Genomic DNA, 24,147 nt, shown 5'->3' with positions numbered 1-24,147 from the left:
AAAAAAAGCTCCACTGGTCATCACAGAACAACCTCCCTTCTCTAAAGACTCCCTCATGCCTTAAATAAGGCTTCCTTGGTGGCTCAGTGGTAAAGAATCTGCCTGCAGTGCAGGAGATACGGGTTTGATCCCTGGGTCCAGAAGATCCCCTGGAGAAGGAAAGACTACCCACTCCAGTATTCTTGCCTGGAGAATCCCATGGAGAGAGGAGCCTGGTGGGCTACAGTCCACGGGGTCACAAAAGACTCTTTTGCCGACTTGGACATGACTTAGCAACTAAACAACCACGTGGTTTAAATAATTTTTATAATTAACTATAATGTAGAAAGGGATTGTTGGCATTATTTGTTCTACCACCTGCCTTTAAATCTGTCATTATATAAGAATAGTTACATAATGAATTTTTTTTAGGGAAACATCAAAAGGAATTTGAAATGCTGGATTAATAATAATAAATTGTGTCAAGTCCTAATGAATTTTATTGCCAAAGGGTCAAGAAAGTCACACTGTCATAATGATGCTCAAAACCAAAGGGGAACTGGGAGAACCTTTCAAAGTCCATCCCTAAACTTGACATGGACAGGCTGCCACGCTGACGTGCTCCAATCAGACAAGCAGTCTAGGAGAAAAACCAAAGGATGAGCCTACCGTGAATGTCTTCCTCGCATACGGGGCCCCAGGAGTCAAGAGTTCCTCAGAAGTGACAGGCCTCTTCAACACTGTAAGACAGACACAGGGTCAAGGCACAAACCCTCTCAGCCCTCTGTTCAGCCTTTCAGCACAAACTTCCTGAATGCCTCAATCTGTGACATCAGTGACCCAAAGTGGCAAAGATCCCTGCCTCCCAGTTAACAACAATTAGCAAACATCAGTTCAGTTCAGTTCAGTTGCTCAGTTGTGTCTGACTCTGTGACCCCATGAATTGCAGCACGCCAGGCCTCCCTGTCCATCACCAACTCCTGGCGTTTACTCACACTCATGCCCATCAAGTCGGTGATGCCATCCAGCCATCTCATCCTCTGTCGTCCCCTTCTCCTCCTGCCCCCAATCCCTCCCAGCATCAGGGTCTTTTCCAATGAGTCAACTCTTCGCATGAGGTGCCCAAAGTACTGGAGTTTCAGCTTCAGCATCAGTCCTTCCAATGAACACCCGGGACTGATCTCCTTTTGGATGGACTGGTTGGATCTCCTTGCAGTCCAAGGGACTCCCAAGAGTCTTCTCCAAAACCACAGTTCAAAAGCATCAATTTTTCAGTGCTCAGCTTTCCTCACAGTCCAACTCTCACATCCATACATGACCACTGGAAAAACCATAGCCTTGACCAGATGGACCTTTGTTGGCAAAGTAATGTCTCTGTTTTTTAATATGCTATCTAGGTTGGTCATAACTTTCCTTCCAAGGAGAAAGCGTCTTTTAATTTCATGGCTGCAGTCACCATCTGCAGTGATTTTGGATCCCCAAAAAATAAAGTCTGACACTGTTTCCACTGTCTCCCCATCTATTTCCCATGAGGTGATGGGACCAGATGCCATGATCTTAGTTTTCCGAATGTTGAGCTTTAAGCCAACTTTTTTACTCTCCTTTCACTTTCATCAACAGGCTTTTTAGTTCCTCTTCACTCTCTGCCATAAGGGTGGTGTCATCTGCATATCTGAGGTTATTGATATTTCTCCCAGCAATCTTGATTCCAGCTTGTGCTTCTTCCAGCCCAGCATTTCTCATGATGTACTCTGCATAGAAGTTAAATAAGCAGGGTGACAATATACAGCTTTGACGTACTCTTTTCCTATTTGAAACCAGTCTGTTGTTCCATGTCCACTTCTAACTGTTGCTTCCTGACCTGCATACAGATTTCTCAAGAGGCAGGTCAGGTGGTCTGGTATTCCCATCTCTTTCACAATTTTCCACAGTTTATTGTGATCCACACTGTCAAAGGCTTTGGCATAGTCAATAAAGCAGAAATAGATGTTTTTCTGGAACTCTCTTGCTTTTTTGATGATCCAGTGGATGTGGGCAATTTGATCTTTGGTTCCTCTGCCTTTTCTAAAACCAGCTTGAACATCTGGAAGTTCTCGGTTCACATATTGCTGAAGCCTGGCTTGGAGAATTTTGAACACTACTTTACTAGCGTGTGAGATGACTGCAAACAACCCTAAACCTAACTTACAGAAAGCAGAGATGGGGCAGCGGGAGGGGAAACAAGAGTGCCAAGGGACTTCTTGAATTTCTTTCTTTCAAGCTCGGATAGGCATTCAGCGGGCTTCCCTTGTGGCTCAGCTGGTAAGGAATCTGCCTGCATTGTGGGAAACCTGGGTTCAATCCCTGGGTTGGGAAGATAGGCTGGAGAAGGGAAACAGAGAAGGGGACAACAGAGGATGAGACGGTTGGATGGCATCACTGACTCAATGGACATGAGTTTGAGTAAACTCTGGGAGTTAGTGATGGACAGGGAGGCCTGGTGTGCTGCGGTTCATGGGGTCGCAGAGTTGGACACGACTGAGCTACTGAACTGAACTGAACTAAGGCATTCAATGCTTCCCGGGGCGGGGGGGGGGGGGGGGGGGGCACAGAATCCTCCTGCAATGCAGGAGACTCGGGTTCAATCCCTGGGTCTGGAAGATCTCCTGGAGAAGGAAATGGCAACCCCACTCCAGTATTCTTGCCTGGAGAATCCCAAGGTCAGAAGAGCCTGGTGGGTTATAGTCCATGGGGTCACAAACGAGTCGGACACAACTTAGTGACTAAACAACAACAGCAAGGCATTCAAATTGTCAAAATTAAGAGGAATTCCGGCTTTGGCAGACTGCCAACCATGTTTCCAGAGCTAATGCCATACAACAACCGCCCCCACCCCCCCAGCCCCCCCACTGTACACATCCCGTTCACCAGAGAGCTTCGTGGAATTCGTTAATGTCCCAGATTGTGTACATACACTGCCTTTGGCCCTGAACCCTAACACCCGGGAGCTTTTCTGCATCCCTAACACGTGCTGGCTACTCTGCTCAGCACTTGATACTCTGTTTCACCATCACAAGAACTAATGGGTCATTTCATCCTTGTCCCTATTCTGCTAGGGAGGAAACAGAAGCTGAGTAAAGTTAAGGAGCTTGTGTCCAAGGCCTCAGAGTCAAATGGAACCAAGATTTAAACCCAAGCGTTGATGCCACTGCCCACCCTCAGAAGACAGGGTGCAGAAGCCCCAGTATGGCTGCGTGTGGCCCCCCAAGACACCTGAACCATCAGATCACTGCTGGGCTCCAGCAGACAGCAAAGACTGCGGTCCCTTCCTGACTTGCAGCCTAAAAACCCAGCAAAGATGAACCCCGTCCACGCGGTGCTCACGCAGAACTGGAACAGAGAGTGCCGCGGCGGCCCAGGGCAGCCTGTGGCCTGGGGGGTGGAGGCCGTCTGGTCTCAGTTAGAGACACCATGAGCTTGAGCGCCCAGAAACTGGAGCGGCGGGGCCGGGAGCTCAACACGTGAAGCGCAGCCTCCGTCCCCTCTGCGGGGGCCTTCGGGGGCCGGAGGCCCGTCCAGGGTCAACGGGCAGCGGAGGAGAGAGGCGGCGAGAGCCAGGCCGTCGGGCAGGGCCCCCCCCGCACTTTCTCAGCCGAGGGCGACGGGGAGCTTCCTGCTGACCTGACTGGTCACTGGGATGCGTGCTTCTCCTTTCAGAAAGCTCATAAAGGAGGACATGGGTTTACGGTCTCCCCTAGAGAGCGAGAAGAGTGAGATCAAGAACAGCAGCTCTCAGCAGAGGGTCAGGAGGTGGGGGAAGGGGCCCGTGGTTGAGGACTGCAGCCTTTTTACTCCCCGTCAGTCAACCCCGCCACACTCTCAGCCCTCGGATCCCTTCTGGGGTTTATGGGGGTGGATGTCGGAATCACACTGCACTGTGATATCTGACAACAGCCACCATTTATCATTACACCGTCTTCTTTTATTGAGATATAATCGACACACTAGATTCATTTCAGGTTACAACATTATGATGTATGTATTATGAAATGATCACCTAATCCAGTTAAGGTCATCTCCTCATGTAGCTACAAGCTTTTTCTTCTTGAAATGAGAGCTTTTCAGATCTACCCTGGGGACTTCCCTGGTGGTTCAGTGGCTGGAACCCTCAGCTCCCAAAGCAGGGGGTCCAGGTTCAACCCCTGGTCAGCAGCCAGATCCCACCTGCTGTCGCTAAGGGTCCCTCATGCTGACTGAGACCCAGTGCACCCAAATAGATAAAAATACTAAAAAAAAGGTCTGCCCTCCTAGCAACGTTCAAACATACAGCGCAGTGTTACTAACTGCGGTCACCACGCGGTACACCGCATTCCCCAGGACATGCTTAGAAACTGGAAACGTGTGCCCTTTGACCCCCTCCACCCATTTTGCCCACTTGACATTCCGGCCCCCCGACCAGGCCCCTCTGGCCATCACCAGCTTGCTCTCTGAACGTATGAAGTTTCTGTTACGTTCCACATACATGTGAGATCAGGTGGTGTCTGTCACTCTTTGTCTGACATTTCACTTAGAATATTGACCGCAAGGTTCACCCATTTTGTTGCAAAGAGCAGAGTTTCCTTCACTTTCATCGCTGAATAACATTCCACTGTATATGCGTGTGTCCGTGTGATCTATCACATTTCCTTTATCCATGCATCCCTTGATGGGCATTGAGGTTGCTTCCATGTCTTGGCTATTATAAACATGGGGGTGCAAATGAAATCTCAAATGAGCGTTCTCCTCTCCTACAGAAAACACTCAGAAGTGAGACTGCGGGGTCACAAGGTGCTTCTGCTGCTTTCAGGGATCACCACACTGCTTCCCACAGTGGCCGTACCTGTCTACATTCCCACCAGAGTCGTGCATGACGGCCCCCTCCCCTACACGCTCACCAACCTTTGTCATGTGACTTTTTTAATGTCAGCCATTCTGACAGGGGTCAGGTGGCGTCTCATTGTGACTTTGAATCACACTATATTGTAATGCTTGGCAACAATGCTGACCATTTACTACACTGTCGCTCTTTCCTATGTTCACATGTGCAGAAACTTTGAAACCTAGGGAGTCATTTCTAGCTTTCTCTTCTCATACCCTTGAGAACTTATTTACTCATCACAATGATACTGATTATATTACTTTTTACAGCACTTAATCTGGATTAGGGCATTTACATATAGTATTAAAAATACATGCTGATGGATAACTAATGATTAACTTTAAATGCCTTACCATGAAGCCTGCTTACCTACTTGAGGGAAAAAAAAATCGCAGGTGAGCTCCTTCCATCTTGGGAGTCCACTAAAGAGATGAAACAGGAGCTTGTCAGAACACAGAGGTAGGATTTACCAACCACAACGAAGTCCTGACACTTCTGGTCCTTAGAGACCCAACCTTCCATTTCTGCCTGCACGTCAGTGAAATTCCCCCTTTGGGCCAAGGGGGTAAGGAGAAAGAGGAAACAATGCAACCTTCTACTCCCCCAATCAGAAACGCGTATAACGGCTTTAGCACAACTGACACTTTCCTGAAGTTGAACTCTTTTAACTTGGAGGTGCTCAGTTTCCATTAGGACTTCAAACATGATATTTCTAACTTCAAGGTTCTTCTCATACTACCTTATAAGCAGTGCTCTAGTAACTGAAAAACTTGGTCATATATGGGTGCGCAAAGATTTCCCAGCAGGTGTGGAAGCAAGTTCCTCCATTTCCTTGCAGGTTAAAACTTTATCCTGAGAGCTAGACCTCCACTACAGAAGGCAGAAAAAAAAAGTTAGATTAAGAAAAATACTCACTTGCCTAAAGCACAGCATTAGACGACTGTTTTCTCTTAAAGCCTTTGAACATCTATTTGTCCTTATTCTAATGGAAGCTTTTCACTTTTTTCTCAGAGAGGCTCTGCTCACTGAAGGGGGGCCGTGGCCTCTCAGCTCGCATCTTCATCTGCTGGTGAGGACTCAGCGCAAAGAGCCTGCTCCCTGAAGGTGACTCTGAATGCGGGGGGCCGGGCACTACACAAGCGGGGTGGGAGGTGTCCTCAAGGCCCCGCTGACCCCAGTGGACCACAGTCCACTCCTGGGAGGGAGGGGGTCAGGAGCAGAGAGAAGGCGGTGGTATCCCTAGGTCCAGGCGCCTGTGGGCTGAGGAAGTGATTCCATCTGAGTGCAAGTTCATTACCAATCTGTGTGCCTAGGTTGCTGGGCTGTTGTTTTTTTCTCCTGGAACATAAAGTCTATGGAGGTTGAAGAGTAGTTTGAAACCGCAAGGCACGGAGAGTCGTCTGCAGGGGTGGCTGGGTTGCAGAGCTCCGCGCTTCTCCCTTGCGGGTGCAGAGACCTGGCAGATCCAAGCAGCAGTGAGATCCGGGCAGCGGAAGCCCGCGGCTGCTCCCGGAGCTGGGGCTGCTGGTGCAGAGGCCCTCAGACGGCCGGGATTCGCAGCTTTCCTGGGAACCCTGTCTGCAAAGAGCCGACCTCCCCAGGCCGTGCCCCGCTCCAAGGGGCGGCCAGCATCCAACGGCCGGTCAGCGTGAGGGCCTAACGGCCTGGCCACCTCGCCCAAGAGGGGACCCCTCTCCAAGCCACCCCCCCACCCCCCGACTCCAGAGCTCCACCTGGGGTCAGCCACTGCCTTCACGGGGCGCACACTGCAGCCCAGGTCTCCGTCTGCAAACCGGCGTCCTCCCTTCCTTCCCCCAGGCGCGCCTGCCTGCCTGCCTGCCTGCCCATCGTGTCCAAGTCTGAGACCCCCGGACGGCAGCCGCCGGGCCCCTCTGCCCGAGGATTCTCCAGGCAACCGCCCTGGGCCGGGGTCTTCCCCACCCAGGGAGCGAGCTCGTATCCCTTACCTCTCCTGCACTGGCTGGGGGTTCTGTACCCCCATCCAAGAGGAGGCGCCCCCAAACCGCACTGCGCATGGAGATCCCCCCGTTCGTCCCCCTCCGCTTAATGCGGGAATCCGCCTAACCGCGCGCCCGCGTCCCCAGAGCCTCGGGCAGACAGGCCGCGCCGCCACTCACCAGACTTGGGGTTGCAGAGCACCGGCGGGCTGTTGGAGAGCGTGGGGCTGCTGCTGAAGTAGCCGCTGCTGCCGCTGCTCATGCTGCTCCTCCGTGCGGCCGGCGCGATCCTGATCTCCTTGCTGGGGCTGACTGCGGGCGAGGACACGCGGTCACGGCCGTGGGCCGGGCCCGGGACGCGCGCGGTCACCCGAGGGGTGGGCCGGGCCCCAGGAGGCGCACGGTCACCCGAGGGGTGGGCCGGGCCCCGGGACGGCGCGCGGTCACCCGAGGGGTGGGCCGGGCCCCCGGACACACGCGGTCACTCGAGGGGTGGGCCGGGCCCCGGGACGGCGCGCGGTCACTCGAGGGGTGGGCCGGGCCCCGGGACGGCGCGCGGTCACTCGAGGGGTGGGCCGGGCCCCGGGACACGTGCAGTCACCCGAGGGGTGGGCTGGGTCCCTGGGACACGCGCAGTCACTCGAGGGGTGGGCCGGGTCTCCAGGGATACGCGCGGTCACGCATGGTGATGGGCTGGGGCCTCGAGGACACTCATGATCACACGCGGCGGTGGGCTGGGCTCCTGAGGTCACGCACGGTCACCCACGGTGGTGGGCCGGGTCTCCAGGGACACGTGCGGTGACTCGCAGCAGTGGGCTCAGCTCTCTAGGACATGGGCGGTGATGGGCTGGATTCCCGAGGTCACGTGCGGTGACAGGCCAGGTCCCCGAGGACACGCACAGTCACGCGCAGCAGTGGGCTCAGTTCTCTAGGACATGCGCGGTGATGGGCTGGGTTCCCGAGGACACACACGGTCACACGTGGCGGTGAGCTTGGTTCTCGAGGACATGGGCGGTCACCCACGGCAGTGGGCCGGGTCCCCAAGGACACGAGCAGGTCACAGCCGTGGGCTGGGTCCCCGAGGACACGCGCGGTGACGCATGGCAGTGCGCTCGTTTCTTGAGTACAGGCGCGGCTGCAGCTGCCGGGGTCGTGGGGCAACCTCCGCGTGCCAGAATCAAGCCCTCTGGTCTTGTCATCGGAAAAGCAAGGGTCTGAGTGGCCGCTCCGCCACTTATGAATAGCACAAGCTGGGCCTAGTCCCTTGGGTTTTGTAAGCCTCAGTTTCCCCAACTGTAAAGTGGGAATAATGCTCTCCCGTGGGGATTGGTGCAGGCGTGGTTATACAGGGGAAAGCACTCAGCTACATGAAATACTATTTTAAGAACCAGGGAGCTCCTGCCAAGCATCCCTGAGAGGATGTAAATTAAGTGCTGGCAAGACACTTAATGAACTAACGGTGACAATAAGTGCCTCCTGATTGAAGATTATACCATTAATCACCCAGAAGGAGATTAAAACACAGAGCATGACCTCGGGCTTTGAAGGCGTGCAGTACTGAAGCAGCGGCTTCAGTGATCCCACCTCGCTTTTCCCTCTGCGGAGCTGGCTGGCTCTCACCAGCGGGAGGAGGGCACGGTGCGGGACGCGGGGAAAGGAGCCGCGGAGAGCCGCGGGGAGGGCCTGGCCCCCGGACGCCAGAAGCCAGGCTGGTCCTCACAGTCACCATGGTTACTGTATCCTTATCACGGTCACCTGTTCAGGTCTCTGGGACTCAGTGAAGAACAGGGAGGCTGTGGACGGTTCCTCTGTGTTTGCAGGAGGCTGCCGCCTTAGGGGCACACAGCTGGAGGGCATCTAAGCACAGGCTTAGGCGCTGACCCTCAGCTAGCACTTCCTCTCCTAGCAGGGCGCGGCCCCTGCTTCCTTCTCTGCCCCATCCCAGCCGTGTCTGAGGAGCCTGGGATGCAGAAGGCTGGACAGGAGCACCGGGTTAGGACAGAATTCCTGGGACAGCCAGCTCCGCCCACCACTTTCTAGCTGTGGGAGCGTGCCTAACCGACTCCACCGCTCCCTGACTGCATTTCTTCACCTGTAAAGTGGGTATAAGAAAAGTCTTTCCTCGCAGAGTAACAGTGAGGGTTCAATGCGAAAATGTATGCAGGCAAGCTCGGCTCCCTGCCAGGTGCAGAGGGCTCCCAGGACTTCTAGTTCTGTGTTCTCACTGTCGCCTCCTGTGTATAACCAACACACGTTTTCCTTTTGTTCTGGGCTTCAGGTAAAGCCTGAGGCCTTAGGCTCCAAGCCTTAGGGTAACCAGCTTCCTCAGTCAGTGTCAAGTTTTCAGAGGAGTGGAAGAGAGCCCAGTAAGCACTCCACCCTCTTATACAGAATGACACGTCATTAGCCTTCTCTGAGTGAATGAGGTTATTCTGTTCAGTTCAGCTTGTTTAAATGGGGTTATCATTGTGAACATCAGTCATCATTTCCATCCAGGTTACCTGTCAACAGGAGACTGTCTGACCTTGCACATAATGCCCCAGGATACTGTGCTTTCTGAGCTCCGATGTCCGCCTTCCGTAGCTTTAACTTGCTCTGTGTGACAGACTGATAATCAGTTGCCTTTTAGTTGTATATGCCCTCAAAAGTCTTATTCATCCTTATATAGATTTTCAATGCTGGACTTAGAAAATTGGATAATTAATGATATGTACGGATTGTTTCTCAGGCAGTAAAGAATCTGCCTGAAACACCAGAGACCCAGAATTGTTTGTAAATGAAAAGTAAATAAGGTATGAGTGAGAACTTGAGTGGTCTTTTGTAATTTAAATACATAAAATTATAAAACAGACTTCACAGCATGGAAGTTGATTTCCCAGGAACAATTTGGTGGTGTGTGTGTATGTTTTCTTTTGGGAGGCAAAGTAAATAAATATATAATTTTTTGGTTATAAATAAGATGTTTCTTGAGGACAGAATTCACAGAGGTGAGCTGCGACTGTTATTCCCCAACAGACACGCACGTGCTCCTTCAGAGCGGCCGCACACACCTGACATGAAGCTGGTAGACTTGCGGTTGTCATGGCTCTGCTTCCGCAGGCAGAAGGGGCTGTCGTGCGTCTCCTGGGAGGACGGGGACTTCTCACTGAGCAGCTCCATCAGCCTTCGCCTCCGCCGGAAGTTCATTCTGAACTGGTAGAGAAGGTTGCTGTCCACAAATGGGTGCTTGTTGGACACTGGGGAGAAGAAACGGCAGGTGAGACCATCTGTGTCCTGCAGACGCTGGGCACTGTGGCCGGGAAACTCCAGCCAAGAGACAGGAGCAAAAGCCTTGACAAAGACCTTACACCCAATGCTACAATACCCTTTATACCTCAGGGATTTATTGTGGTCCATATGCAACTTCAATTTTATACTCTGAGTTCATGAATCGTGGAGATGCAGAACAGGCGACATCAGGCTTCAAAAGCCACGTGCCAAGGCCATTACAGTCTCTGGGAAGTAACCAAGAATGCTGCAAACTGCCCAGCAACATGCTGAAGTCTCAAACAACTCCTCAAAAATTCAAAACACTTGAATACACTCTATCTCCAAAAATCCAATTAGCATATGACAAGAAACTCACCCTCATTAGTTAATATGGAAATGCAAATTAAAATCACAATGAGATGCTATTTCACACTCATTAGACTCACAACGCAAGAGAAGACTCTACACATGGGCATCACCAGATGGTCGACACCGAAATCTGTTTATATTCTTTGCAGCCAGAGATGGAGAAGCTCTATACGGTCAGCAAAAACAAGACCGAGAGCTGACTGTGGCTCAGATCATGAACTCCTTATTGCCAAATCCAGACTTAAATTGAAGAAACTAGGGAAAACCACTAGACCATTCAGGTATGACCTAAATCAAGTCCCTTATGATTATACAGTGGAAGTGACAAATAGATTCAAGGGATTAGATCTGATAGACAGAGTGCCTGAAGAACTATAAACAGACGTTAGTGACATTGTACAGGAGACAGGGGTCAAGACCATTCCCAAGAAAAAGAAATGCAAAAAAGCAAAATGGTTGTCTGAGGAAGCATTGCAAATAGCTGAGAAAAGGAGAGAAATGAAAAGCAAAGGAGAAAAGGAAAGATATTCCCATTTGAATGCAGAGTTCCAAAGAATAGCAAGGAGAGATAAGAAAGCCTTCCTTAGTGATCAACGCAAAGAAATAGAGGAAAACAATAGGATGGCAAAGACTAGAGATCTCTTCAAGAAAATTAGAGATACCAAGGGAACACTTCATGCAAAGATGGGCTCAATAAAGGACAGAAATCGTGTGGACCTAACAGAAGTAGAAGATAATTAAGAAGAAATGGCAAAAATTCACAGAAGAACTGTACAAAAAAGATCTTCATGACACAGATAACCACAATGGTGTGATCACTCACCTAGAGCCAGACATCCTGGAATGCAAAGTCAAGTGGGCCTTAGAAAGCATCACTATGAACAAAGCTAGTGGAGGTGATGGAATTCCAGTTGAGCTTTTTCAAATCCTAAAAGATGATGCTGTGAAAGTGCTGCATTCAATATGCCAGCAAATTTGGAAAACTCAGCGGTGTCCCCAGGACTGGAAAATGTCAGTTTTCACTCTAATCCAAAAGAAAGGCAACGCCAAAGAATGTTCAAACTACCGCACAATTGCACTCATCTCACACGCTAGTAAAGTAATGCTCAAAATTCTCTAAGCCAAGCTTCAACAGTACATGAACTGTGAACTTCTAGATATTCAAACTGGATTTAGAAAAGGAAGAGGAAACAGAGATCAAATTGCCAACTTCCGTTGGATCATCAAAAAAACAAGAGAGTTCCAGAAAAACATCTACTTCTGCTTTATTGACCATGCCAAAGCCTTTGACTGTGTGAAAGAAAGTAAAGTGAAAGTGAAGTCGCTCAGTCATGTCCAACTCTTTGTGACCCCATGGACTGTAGCCTACCAGGCTCCTCCATCCATGGGATTCTCTACCCAAGAATACTGGAGTGGGTTGCCATTTCCTTCTCCAGGGTATCTTCCCAACCCAGGGATCAAACCCAGGTCTCCCACATTGCAGGCAGACGCTTTAACCGCTGAGTCACCAGGGAAGCCTTTGACTGTGTGGATCACAACAAACTGTGGAAAATTCTTAAAGAGATAGAAATACCAGACCACCTGGCCTGCCTGTTGAGAAACCTGTATGCAGGTCAGGAAGCAACAGTTAAAACTGGACAAGGAACAATAGACTGGTTCCAAATAGGAAAAGGAGCACGTCAAGGCTGTATATTGTCACCCTGCTTATTTAACTTCTATGCAGAGTACATCATGAGAAACACTGGGCTGGAGGAAGCACAAGCTGGAATCAAGATTGCCAGGAGAAATATCAATAACCTCAGATATGCAGATGATACCACCCTTATGACAGAAAGTGAAGAAGAGCTAATAAACCTCTTGATGACAGTGAAAGAGGAGAGTGAAAATGTTGGCTTAAAACTCAACATTCAGAAAACTAAAATCATGGCATTTGGTCCCACCACTTCAAGGCAAATAGATGGGGAAACAATGGAAACAGTGACAGACTTTTTGTGTTCCCAAATCACAGCAGATGGTGACTGCAGCCATGAAATTAAAAGACACTTAGTCCTTGGAAGAAAAACTCTGACCAACCCAGACAGCATATTAAAAAGCAGAGACATTACTTTGCTGACAAAGGTCTGTCTAGTCAAATTATGGTTTTTCCCATGGTCATGTATGGATGTGAGAATTGGACTCTAAAGAAATCTGAGCTGAAGAATTGATGCTTTTGAACTGGTGTTGGAGGAGACTCTTGAGAGTCCCTTGGACTGCAGGGAGATCCAACCAGTCCATCCCAAAGGAGATCAGTCCTGGGTGTTCATCGGAAGGACTGATGCTGAAGCTCCAATACTTTGGCCAACTGATGGGAAGAACTGACTCATTGGAAAAGACCCTGATGCTGGGAGGGATTAGGGCAGGAGGAGAAGGGGACGACAGAAGATGAGATGGTTGGATGGCATCACCGACTCGATGGACATGGGTTTGAGTAAGCTCCGGGAGTTGGTGATGGACAGGGAGGCCTGGTGTGCTTCGGTTCGTGGGGTCACAAAGAGTCAGACACGACTGGGTGCCTGAACTGAACTGACTGAGCCTCCTGTGATAACAGTGACAGCTTCGAGTGTTGCTGAGGATGTGGAGGAACTGGGGGTCTCACTTTGCTAGTGGGCATAGAAAATGGTAAAACCAAGTTGGAGAAGAGTCAGAAAGATCTTAAATATTTATACGCATATACCCCCTGTGTTGTTCAGTCACTAAGTTGTGTCTGACTCTTTGCGACCCCTGGACCGCAACACGCCAGGCTTCCCCGTCCTTCACTGTCTCCCGGAGTTCACTGAGTCAGTGATGCTATCTAACCATCTCATCTAGCCCATATCCCCACCACTACCAGACTCTACTCACAGCAAATGAAGACAAATGCTCACTGCAGCCCTACTCACAGGAGCTGAAGACTGGGACAGTGTTTCCATCAGCAGAACAGGCAGGTGACCTGTTATACTCGTGCCATGGAACACTGCTCGGTGATAAAGAGCAATGAGCTACTGACACAGAAGACAGCGTGGATTAATACCAAAAGCATTAAGCCGAGTTAGAAAGGCCAGACACAAGATACATACATACTGAGTGCAATTTATATGAGGCTCAAGAAGAGACAAAATTCACATATAATGATAGAAATTAGAAAGGGGGAGGGGTGAGGGACTGACTGGGAAAGAGCAGGAGGAGACTTTCTGGGGCGATGAGGATGTTCTGCATCTTATTTTTACATGAATATCTATATACACACATATATATTATCAGGAACATATATATACATATATATATTATCAGGGGGCTTCCCAGGTGAAATCAAACTACACGTTTAAGACATGTGCATTTTCTTGTAAGTGAAGTGTGCGTCTGTGAATAAAAGAAATAATCAGGGCTTCCCGAGTGTCTCAGTGCCAGTGCAGGAGACACGGGCTCCATCCCTGGTCCAGGGAGACCCCACACGCCTCAGCGCGACTAAGCCCGCACCCCACGGCCACAGGGCCCGCGGCCACAGAGGCCCTCAAGGCCCCCCGCCCGCGCTCCGCAAGAGAAGCAGCCACGAGAATCCATGTAGGGCCACCGGAGAGGAGCCGGCACAGCAGCGAAGGCCCAGCAGAGACAAAAGTCACGAACAAACACAGTCAGTTTTTAAGAAACAAACAGCAACAACGCGCTTTTCCAGTGGGCTGGGAGACCAGGAACAGGGTCTTCACGCCGTAAACCCAGCAGGCAAGGCAGCGCAGCCCCCGCCAGGACCAGGCGCTGCAGGGCGCTGACGCCCAAAGGGCCGCTGGACGCTGCTCCCCGCGCGTGGGGTCAGCTTCAGAATGCGCTCGTCCTGCTCCGCTTATCTGAGGTTTAAAATGTGGGGCAGGCATTCTGTTCTGCTTACCTGAGGTTGAAATGTGGGGTTTTAATCCAGTTTTTCTCTCTGTTCTTTTCAACTAAACTGTTATTTCTACTCTAACAGAAATTTCTCTCCGACTGCTTCATAATTAAAGGCAGTCAAAACTCCTGCAGTTTTGAAAAAAAGAAAAAAATTGAGAGGATTTTTTTTCTTCCTTTTAATTTCAGCAAGACAGGTCAAAATCTGGTTTTATTTTAGAGATTCTACATGTGTTCTGTAACAGCATCACTGAAACGTAATTTACATACAAGATAATTCACCCACTTAATGTGCACGGTTCTTTATCTATTCGACTCTAGAATGTGCTCACAGAGGTGTGCATCCCAGCATCACAATCAATTTTAAAATATCCCCATCACCCCCAAAAACCCCAGCTCCTGAGCTGTCACCTTCAATCTGCCCGTAACCCTCATTCACAGGCAAGCACTCATCAACATGCCGTCCCCACAGCGGTGCCTGTCTTCAGCATTTCGTACGATTATAGTCACATAAGCTATGGTCCACTGTGACTCGCTTCTTCCACTTGGCATAATATTTACAAGGTTTATCCATGTAACGCCGTGTACTGGCACTTCCCTCCTTTTTTTTTTTAACCTCACTCCTTTTTGTTGCCAAATAATTTCCTATAGTCATGTACAGATCTGAGAGTTGGACTATAAAGAAGGCTGAGCGCAGAAGAATTGATGGTTGAACTGTGGTGTTGGAGAAGACTCTTATGAGTCCCTTGGACAGCAAGGAGATCAAACCAGTCCATCCTAAAGGAAATCAGTCCTGAATATTCATTGGAAGGACTGATGCTGAAGCTGAAGCTCCAATACTTTGGCCAGCTGATGGGAAGATCTGACTCATTGGAAAAGACCCTGAAGCTGGGAAAGATTGAAGACAATTTGAGAAGAGGGTGGCAGAGGATGAGATGTTTAGATGCATCACCGACTCAATGGACGTGAATTTGAGCAAACTCCAGGAAACAGTGGAGGACAGAGGAGCCTGGTGTGCTGCAGTCCATGGGATCATAAAGAGTCAAAGAGTCAGACATGATTTAGCAACTACACAATAACAACAAAAAACTATTCACTTCAGGTAAATGAATGATGTTGGCCACGAAGGCAAACACATCTAATTCAGAGATGGTGCTGCATGCTCTCAGTAAACAATACATTCTTGTATTCAGGAGATTATAAATACATCCTACACCAAAAGATAAGTCAATTACATTTTGATTTGGTATCTATAAATAGTGGCTCCCATGATAGTTAAGTTTTTATATAAACTTATCACTACATTCAACAATACTATAACACAGTTATACTATAATACTAATTTTATAGATAACTTATTTTTTTCTTGCAACCTTTTCTGAGTTTACTGTGATTTTTAAAATCCTCAAGGTGACTTTGGCAACAGTATCTTAAATTATAACCTGAAAACACATAGTACTGTATATACCTTTATTAACACCTACTGTTTTGTCTTTGCACAGTGAATGACAGGAACACTGGCTTTGGTATAAATAAATCCAGAACAGCATTCTAAACCTAAACCAATTCCATGACAGATAAAAATACTTTAAAAACATTTTTAATTGAAATGGAAATTTGAAGTTATCTGCAGGCTTTACCTACTGAGCCAAGGATTAATTCACTCCCATTCTCTACCTCCCAAGTTCTATACCACCTATATCTAAAATGGTAAACATATCCCCTAAGATAAGATACAAGGAGTAAGTTTAAATAGCCCTTTGTCATCACACTGTGACTCCAATAATCTACGTGCTTAAACATGACCAAATCAGGGCAAACCAGGACTGTATAAGATAGTGGACTATCCATGTTAAACATAATGCCAAGATTGAAAGAACTCAATGAATTGTACATTTGTTATTTTACAACCACTAGTGGTAAAGAACCCGCCTGCCGATGCAGGAGACATAAGAGATGCTGGTTTGATCCCTGGGTCAGGAAGGTCCCCTGGAGAAGGGCGTGGCAGCCCACTCCAGTGTTCTTGCCTCGAGAATCCCATGGACGGAGGAGCCCGCAAGGCCACAGTCCATAGTCCGGCAAAGAGCTGGACGCGACTGAAGCGACTCAGCCCATTGTTGTTTCCACTGTGACCATCATTTGCTGATGCTATATCGTCATTAACTTACGGGAACTCAATTTTATGCGACACTGCATTCAAGGCCCCACTTCCATTTTCAAGGACTGATTTGGTTTTCAGGGCCTCGGGAGCAGCCACACGCTGTGAAACCAAGTTCTCCACGCGTTCCTCCTTCAGCTGTGTGGTTAGCACAGACGGAGTCAAAATCCTCCTCTCAGAACAGGGGGTCAGAAAGAGTCAGACACGACTGAGTGACTGACCGCATACACACACAAATTACATATGTAAAGTCTCAAGAAATAAAAATGGCTAAATGACATATAGTTTATATTCCAGAGAGAGGAATGAATTGATTCTTTTCTATACTTTAACAGGACAATCTCCATATAAAATGCAAAATTCACTTGCTACATATGCAAATTGCTCTTTGTTAAACACAAAAAACAACAACAAAAAAGAAAACTCCTAAGGTCTAGGAAAAAGATATTAAAGACAAGGAAAGAAAACCAAGGAGAACAGTGATTGGTATGTCTAATCTTGAGGTCACTCCAATTTTTCATTTCTCCAATCCTAATCTCCAATCTCCAATCCACACCACACCTTTTCATTATGCTAAATGTTGTACACATATAATGTAATAATTTTCTCCTTTGCTCCTTGAGAACACATATTTCTTAAGATGTACACATCACCACTGTTTGCAACTACACAAATTTGGAACTAAAATTAATGTCTAGTAACTGAGGACTAGCTGACTGAATTGCTCCTGGAGATTAACATCTAATCAGGACGAGGTAAGAGATGAGGTTCACAGCGTACACGCAGAGCCTATGTGCTGGTCATGCTTTCATCCCAGCGATAATTGAAAACCAACGATTTCTAATTCATCCTATGCATGCTTTCTGGGCCTGTCCAAGCATTCCCTTTTGCACTGGTCGAATTCTCCAGGGGCCTGACTTGGCTTAGCTTCAAGTGAGACATAAAACAGGAGGAAAAGGAGAAACAGGCAGAAAGCTGCAGCAACGTAAGCACAAGAGAGTCCTGTCCTCGGGAAGCGCGGGCGTCAGCAGCACTGAACTCACAACGCTGACATTTGGGAAAAGAAAACAGACCCCTGCTCACTGTATGCTTCCACTTTCAGAAAGCAGGAGGGGGTATCACGCAGTACATCTACCAAACGGATAAAGCGACATAGTTCAGAGACATTCTTATGGAGGATGATATAGCTACATTTTCCCCATTATAAATTATTACGATGATTTTATCAAAGGAAGGAAAATTTTAAAGCTGATTATCTGAAGGAAGGAGAATTGGCCTCTCTTCCACTCACACATATATTCTAAGGATGAATCTAAAAACTTCTCATCTTAAGCCCCATAAGTTCTGTTGAATATAAAAGACGTTTTAGGTTACTTATCTAGTTGGAGGGAGGAAGATCACCTACTTTCACCCAGCCTTGAAATATCTGCTGACAGATGACATAACACAACAGGCATCACGAAACAGCAATTCACACTGAACCCAGCAGTGTGGTAAGAAAGTAAGAAGGTGGGGTTAAGGAGGGGAGAGGGGAAAGAACGTGGGGATATCAACTGCACCCTAGATAGCAACTCATCAGGAATTTTCACAAGTTTTAGAATTCAGAAGAGTCAAGAAGGCTTGGGAGTTGCCTGGTGGTCCAGGAATAAGGCTTCCCTTGTCGCTCAGTTGATAAAGAATCTGCCTGCAGTGCAGGAGACCTGGGTTCGATCCCTGGATCCAGAAGATCCCCTGCAGAAGGAAATGGCAACCCACTCCAGCGTTCTTGCCTGGGAAATCCCATGGACAGAGGAGCCTGGCGGGCTACAGTCCACAGGGTTTCAAGAGTCGGACAGGACTCAGCAACTGAAGCAGCACCACCAGTGGTTAGGGTCCCACACTCCCACGGCAGGACGCACAGGTTCAATGCCTCGTGGGGAAAGTAGGATCCCACAGGCCTTGTATTACAGCCCACAGTGGTGTGGGGTGCTCACACAGACAGGGGAGTAAGGATGCTGACTACTATAATGGCAGAGAACAAAGGCCAGCAAAGGATGAGGCTGAGGGGCCAGGACTGTAAGTGCAAGCAGTGTCCAACGAAAAGGTCCCCAAGGTCACCTTCCAGACAGAAGCCCCTCACAAGCTGTGATCAACATCCTTACCATCAGGACACGCCGGGGCTTCCCTGGTGGTCAGCGGTAAAGAATCCGCCTGCCAGTGCAGGAGACACGGGTTTGATCCCTGGTCTGGGGAGATCCCACACGCCTCGGGGCGACTAAGCCCCTGTGCCCCAACTACTGAGCCTGTGCTTTCGAGCCCAGGAAGTGCAACCACCGAAGCCCACGCACCCCAGAGCCCATGAAAAGCCCACCCAGCAGAACCAGAGAACAGACCACACAGAACGAAGACCCAGCACCGACAAAGGTAAAGAAATAAAACCACTTTTAAGGGCATCCCACAGCGGCAGAGGCGGGCGTGGCCTGCCACCTCACAGGTACCCAGTCGTGGCTGGAGGTCTTTCTGGGCATCAGGGATGTCACGCCACCTTAGCACTGGCTCCATTCCTCCTGCTTTCTTTTTCCGAGCCTGCTGAACCCTGTACTTCCTTCTGGAAGGACCACTTAGCATTCACAGGCATTGTTTAAGAGTACCGACAAACCCCAAGGAGTAAGATGTGGTAGATCTAGTCCCTAGACTTAGAGTTTCTAGAAGGCAAATCAATTCTGCCTACGAAGACGCTGCATCTTCCCTTCCAACAAAAGCTTTCAGTTGTCTCCCAAGTCCTGGGACGGATCTGCTCCTGCTGGGTCACAGTCCTACAGAGGCCAAGCATGTCACGTCACTCAGTATGCTGCACATTAAAAAAAAACAAAACACTGTCAAGACTAACAAATAGGAATATTATGCTGTTTAAATCATGTGTCTGCTGGAAAATATGAGTTGAGCATTAATGACAACAGAAGATGAAATCTATTCATTAAAGAAACTCTAGACTGCACTTCAAGCCGTAACCACCCACCGCAAGCCTCCTAAAGGGACGCAGGAGTTGGAAGCTCTGCTTTTCCAAGCAGCCCAGTCCTTGATTCAAGAAGGTTGAGCAATTGTGTTCAAGTGTTTCACGCCACACAGGGACGGCTAGGTGCCTGGGATACAGAACTCTTCAGAAGGCAGTAACAACAGTGCATCAGAGAACTAAAATAATTACTTCCTGAGTCCTGACAACGTTTAGAAGAGGATATGAAAGCAGGAAATCGATTTTAGGGCATAACGTTCTATGAACTGACATTGCTAAAACAAAACACTTCACATACACCGAGTTAGAACCCAGTTACACTCGTTTAATTGCTGAAGGGAGGACAGGAGATGGAAAAGAGGAAGCAAGGACCGAGGCATCTTTAGTAAGACAGCAGGGAAGGAGCAGATGAAAGCATCACGCTGAGATCGTGCAGGTTTCTGCTGCCGCTCTGACTGCCAGACAAGCAAAGGTAGTCAGCAGATGGAAGGTCAAGTTACATTTCGTTCTTCTCTGTGCACCTTTAAATAATAGCTGGGTACCTTCCAAAGACCAGAACCTTGCACTGCTAGTAATAAAATTCAGAACAAAGCACATGTTTTTCAAAGATGAGGTTGTTTTTCAAAGACTAATTCATATCACAAGTGCAGAGAGGTCTGAAGACCAATTTACTTTGGCAAATGGAACACTTCACATACAAAATTCAAAGAAAGATATCTGCAAGTCTATTCCAGATCTTTTGGAATTACTGACATAAATCCAAGGGCCTTTAGTGTTTATTTATTTTTTAAAGTATATACTCATCATAGAGTACATATAAGATATTGTTTAAGACCAGCAATGGATGAGGCCATTAAACCTATTAATCTCTGCCCATCAAGGCATCTGATGATGAGGATATATCGATGATAAGAGTAACCATCAGCCAACATTTATAAAGTGACCTGCCATGCCAGGCCTTGTGCTAAGCACATGGCATGACTATCATTCAGTTCTCAAAGCAGCAGAGAGAGCTATCACCATTACTCATAGTTTACAGATGAGATTACACGAGGTCAACCTGCCCAAGGTCCCACAGTCATTAACCAGAAGATCCGAGAAACAAACACCAAGTCTAAGGACCCCGTCCATTATTCCCCTCTCTAGTCGGTCCCCCATCCCATCACAATGCCAGCTGAGTGTGAGACGGGCTCACAAACCCAGAAACACAGCCTGCTTGCCCTCCTCACTTCTGTCGCCAGGTAACAGAGGAAAGTTTGGCCGAACATGTTTCCTACAAAATGCTTCGCCAGGGTAAAACGCTGATCACCTTGCAACTGCTTATCAAAAGGGCCAAGCGGGGGCCCGGTAAACACGCTTCTTCCTACAGATGGCCCCGGGTTGAACGCTGGCTTCACTCTGTACTGAGTGACTTAACTTCCCTGAGCTTCAGTTTTGCTCATCCATAAAGACGAGCTGCGGGAGCAGTGAAACAGCGTAGGGAAACGGCTCGTCAGCGTCTCGGTCCCCAGAGGCGTGCAGTCGGCCACATGCACGCTTCCCCGTGAGGGCCCCCCGGGGTCAGGGTCCCAAGGACACCTTTCCCAGGTGTGATCCCTTTCAGACTTCACCTCTGTGTGTGTCTGGAAGGAACTCTGAGCGGTCTGGGGGAACAGGAGGCATCCTACCCACACCAAGTAAATTCAGCATGGCCAACACCACGGACAAGGACATCCAGTGCGATGCTGGAGGCATTACAACAAATGCCACCCCGGAACCACTGCGTGCGAAAGCCCACCACAACCATTCCCAGATGATGTCGCCTCACCATGCCAGGGAAGGCTACCGTGTAACCTCTGGGTGCTTTACTGTATAATTTATGAGGTGTTCCTTTTGAGACTGGAGAGACTAGGACCCTTGAAGGAGGAGGAAACAGATGTTCAGCAAAGGAGGGTGTCAGTGGTGAGATTTAGTAGCTAAAAAAACCCACAAAAAACCTGTCTCCATACATTTTCTTTTTTTCCTTAATATATACATTTTACTGAAGGACAGTCGACTTACAGCATTTCAGGCACACAACAAGGTGATCCAGTTATACATATACACATGTATTATTTTTCAGACTTTTTCCATTACAGGTTATTACAAGATGTTGACTATGGTTCCATGTGCGATAGTTCCCAGGAATATCTGTTGCTTGTTTCATATCTATTTCATTTTTAAATTAGAAATTTACCATCCTATTCATATATTTTCTATATTATTTATATTTGTACTCACTTTTTCTTAAAAATAAGGAAGATAGAAAATATAGGAATAACTTCACGTACTTCTTTTTAACCAGTAAACTTTATGTACTAGAATGACTCTAGTTTTATACAGAAAAGGCTGTAATGCTAGTACAGACAGTTCTCCTCCACGTTTCCCCCAGTACCCCTCGACGTTAGCATAAACATGGTACACTGGTAAAACAGCCTTAACATCAGGACGCCCACCTGCTTCAAATCTAACTTAGAGCTCCCAGGACCTCCCTGTGTGGATGCAGGAGGCACGCTGTTCTTTGCAAGCCCATGTTTCAGAGGGAAGGTCACTTAGTTACTTAATGAAAAAGACATTTGTCCTTGCGGCTGACACGGCTGGCTGCCTGTCCAAATCCAATCTCCCTCTCTTCCCCTCCATTATTTGCACAGGGCGTGAGTGCCGGCCACAGCAGAGGACCCACTGATTGCCTTCCAGGAAAAGAGGCCATGTGACAGAGATCCGGCCCTGGTGATGCAGGTAGAAATCTCCGGGAAAGGTGACTCTCCCTAAACAAAAAGGAAGCCCTCCCTCCGCTCCCCGCCCTGCCCGGTTCTGTTCAAGCAGGCATTGCTATGCTTTCTCCTATAGGTAGTAAAACACAGTTCTGTTATTCTGGAGACTGAAATCAAAGGCTTAAAAAACCAACACTTTCTGTTTATCTACAGCCCATGCCTTATAACAAACTGTGCTGGACTCAGGAGCCAAGGGCGATTAGACAGCACGTCTGAGAGGGAGAAGATACGCCTTCCTGCTCGGCTGATTCCCTGGTGACACGGCTGCTTATGGACAGTCCTGGGTCTCACTGTTTCCATCTGTGGAAGAGAAGTCACAGTAACTTCTTTAATCCAAAGCAAGTGCAATTAATACGCATATGGGAAGCCATAGCGCTCTTGAAGACAGGATTGCAAATGATGCCCATGCATGAATAGATAACATTGTTCTGTTGTCAACAAAAACCCAAAGAACACAACAAAAGACCGAGAATTTAAGACAATGCTCCTGAGTTTCGGATCGTATCCTGGATAAGCCTGTTCTGAGCCTAAAGAGAACTACTGAGATCAGACTCAGTCCAGATGACTACAGCCAACAATCTCTGACCTGTGGAAATATTTAATCAAAGGAAATATTAAAAAATCAGAGGAGAAAGAAAACACGACCATGAAACCACTGTGCTAAATAGAGAACTGTGGTTTCCGTTCCAGAAACCCGCGTGGTTGGCGCCCCGATTTATTAGGGTGTCCAAACTGGCACGGCAAAGGAGAGACACCGAGGTGCGTCCTCAACACAAATTCTCAGGCATTTCAACCACTGAGGAACGAAGTTCTCTGAGCTGAGGAGCTGAAAAATGAAATACACTCTCACCAAGACACCACCAACCCCTGTGCTGGATTCAGAAAGGTCTAGGGCTTCCCTGGTAGGTCAGTGGTCAAGAATTGCCTGCCAGTGCAGGAGACACAGGTTTGAACGACCTGGGAAGACTTCATGTGCCGAAAAGTAAGCCCCTGCACAACTGTTAAGCCTAGGCTCTAAAGCCAGGGGCTCCTCCGGTGACTCAGACGGGAAAGAACCCACCTGCAGGGCGGGAGACCTGGGTCAGGAAGACCCCCTGGAGGAGGTCAGGGCTACCCGCTCCGTACTCTTGCCTGGAGGGTCCCATAGACAGAGGAGCCTGGTGGGCTACAGTCCATGGGTCACAAAGACCGGGACACGGCCGAGTGACAGGCTCAGCGCTAAAGCCTGGGAGACGCAACTCCTGAGCCCAAGTGACCCGGAGCTTGCTCTCTGCAGGAGGAGACGTGACTAAGCGCAGCACCAAAGCTTCTGCTGACCCCAGCCAGAGGAAAGCCCATGAAGCTTCAGAGACCCACACAGCCAGAAAGAAACAAAGAAAATTATTTAAAAAAAAAAAGGGGGGGTTCAGATCTGTGTTCTCCAGAGCTGACAAGCACTTGAAGTGCAGCGAATCTGAACTGAGATGAGCTGTACACGTAACATACACCCTGGATCTTAAAGATCAAGTATTTAAAAAAAGAAGGTAAGACAGCTGACTGCTGTTTTTCATACTGATTGTATTTTGAAAGAACTTCTGGAGATCGTGTGTTAAGATATATTACTAAGGGTAATTTTACCTGTTTCTAGTTTTTTTGCTGGGGTGATTTGAAAAGTTCAAATCACACAAACATGGACTGCATTTGTGGCAATCTAGTCTAGAGGCTGGCATCCCACAGGCGCAGATCAGCTAACCAGCAAAGGAGCTCATCCCTTAGGTGTAGCACGTGGAGAACCACTGTCCTAGAAGATAACTCCTATCCTGAGCTCCTGACAGTCACGCGGTCCAGAGTTGTTATTGCTGTCTGCTGAGGTTCTTTGA

The 24,147-nt window shown here is 48.3% G+C and overlaps 1 protein-coding gene across 4 annotated transcripts in view; it reads right to left on the bottom strand.

The window, feature by feature from the left end:
* Window positions 1-24,147, bottom strand: part of DEPTOR (DEP domain containing MTOR interacting protein) — a 164,591-nt gene that overhangs the window by 47,927 nt on the left and 92,517 nt on the right. For 3 of the 4 annotated variants that reach the window (XM_043879309.1, XM_043879308.1, XM_043879310.1), the window contains exons 5-7: window positions 9,885-10,070; window positions 7,015-7,146; window positions 649-719 (exon numbers count right to left, since the gene is read on the bottom strand). In XM_043879309.1, coding sequence (XP_043735244.1) covers window positions 649-719; window positions 7,015-7,146; window positions 9,885-10,070 — 389 coding nt within the window. The remainder of the gene's footprint in view (window positions 1-648; window positions 720-7,014; window positions 7,147-9,884; window positions 10,071-24,147) is intronic. The other variant, XM_043879311.1, reaches the window with a different exon arrangement.

This window comes from Cervus elaphus, chromosome 21 (genome assembly GCF_910594005.1).
Source record: "Cervus elaphus chromosome 21, mCerEla1.1, whole genome shotgun sequence".
Lineage (NCBI taxonomy): Eukaryota > Metazoa > Chordata > Mammalia > Artiodactyla > Cervidae > Cervus > Cervus elaphus.
Note: the sequence above shows the minus strand (reverse complement) of the source record. Positions and strands in the feature narration are given on the sequence as shown.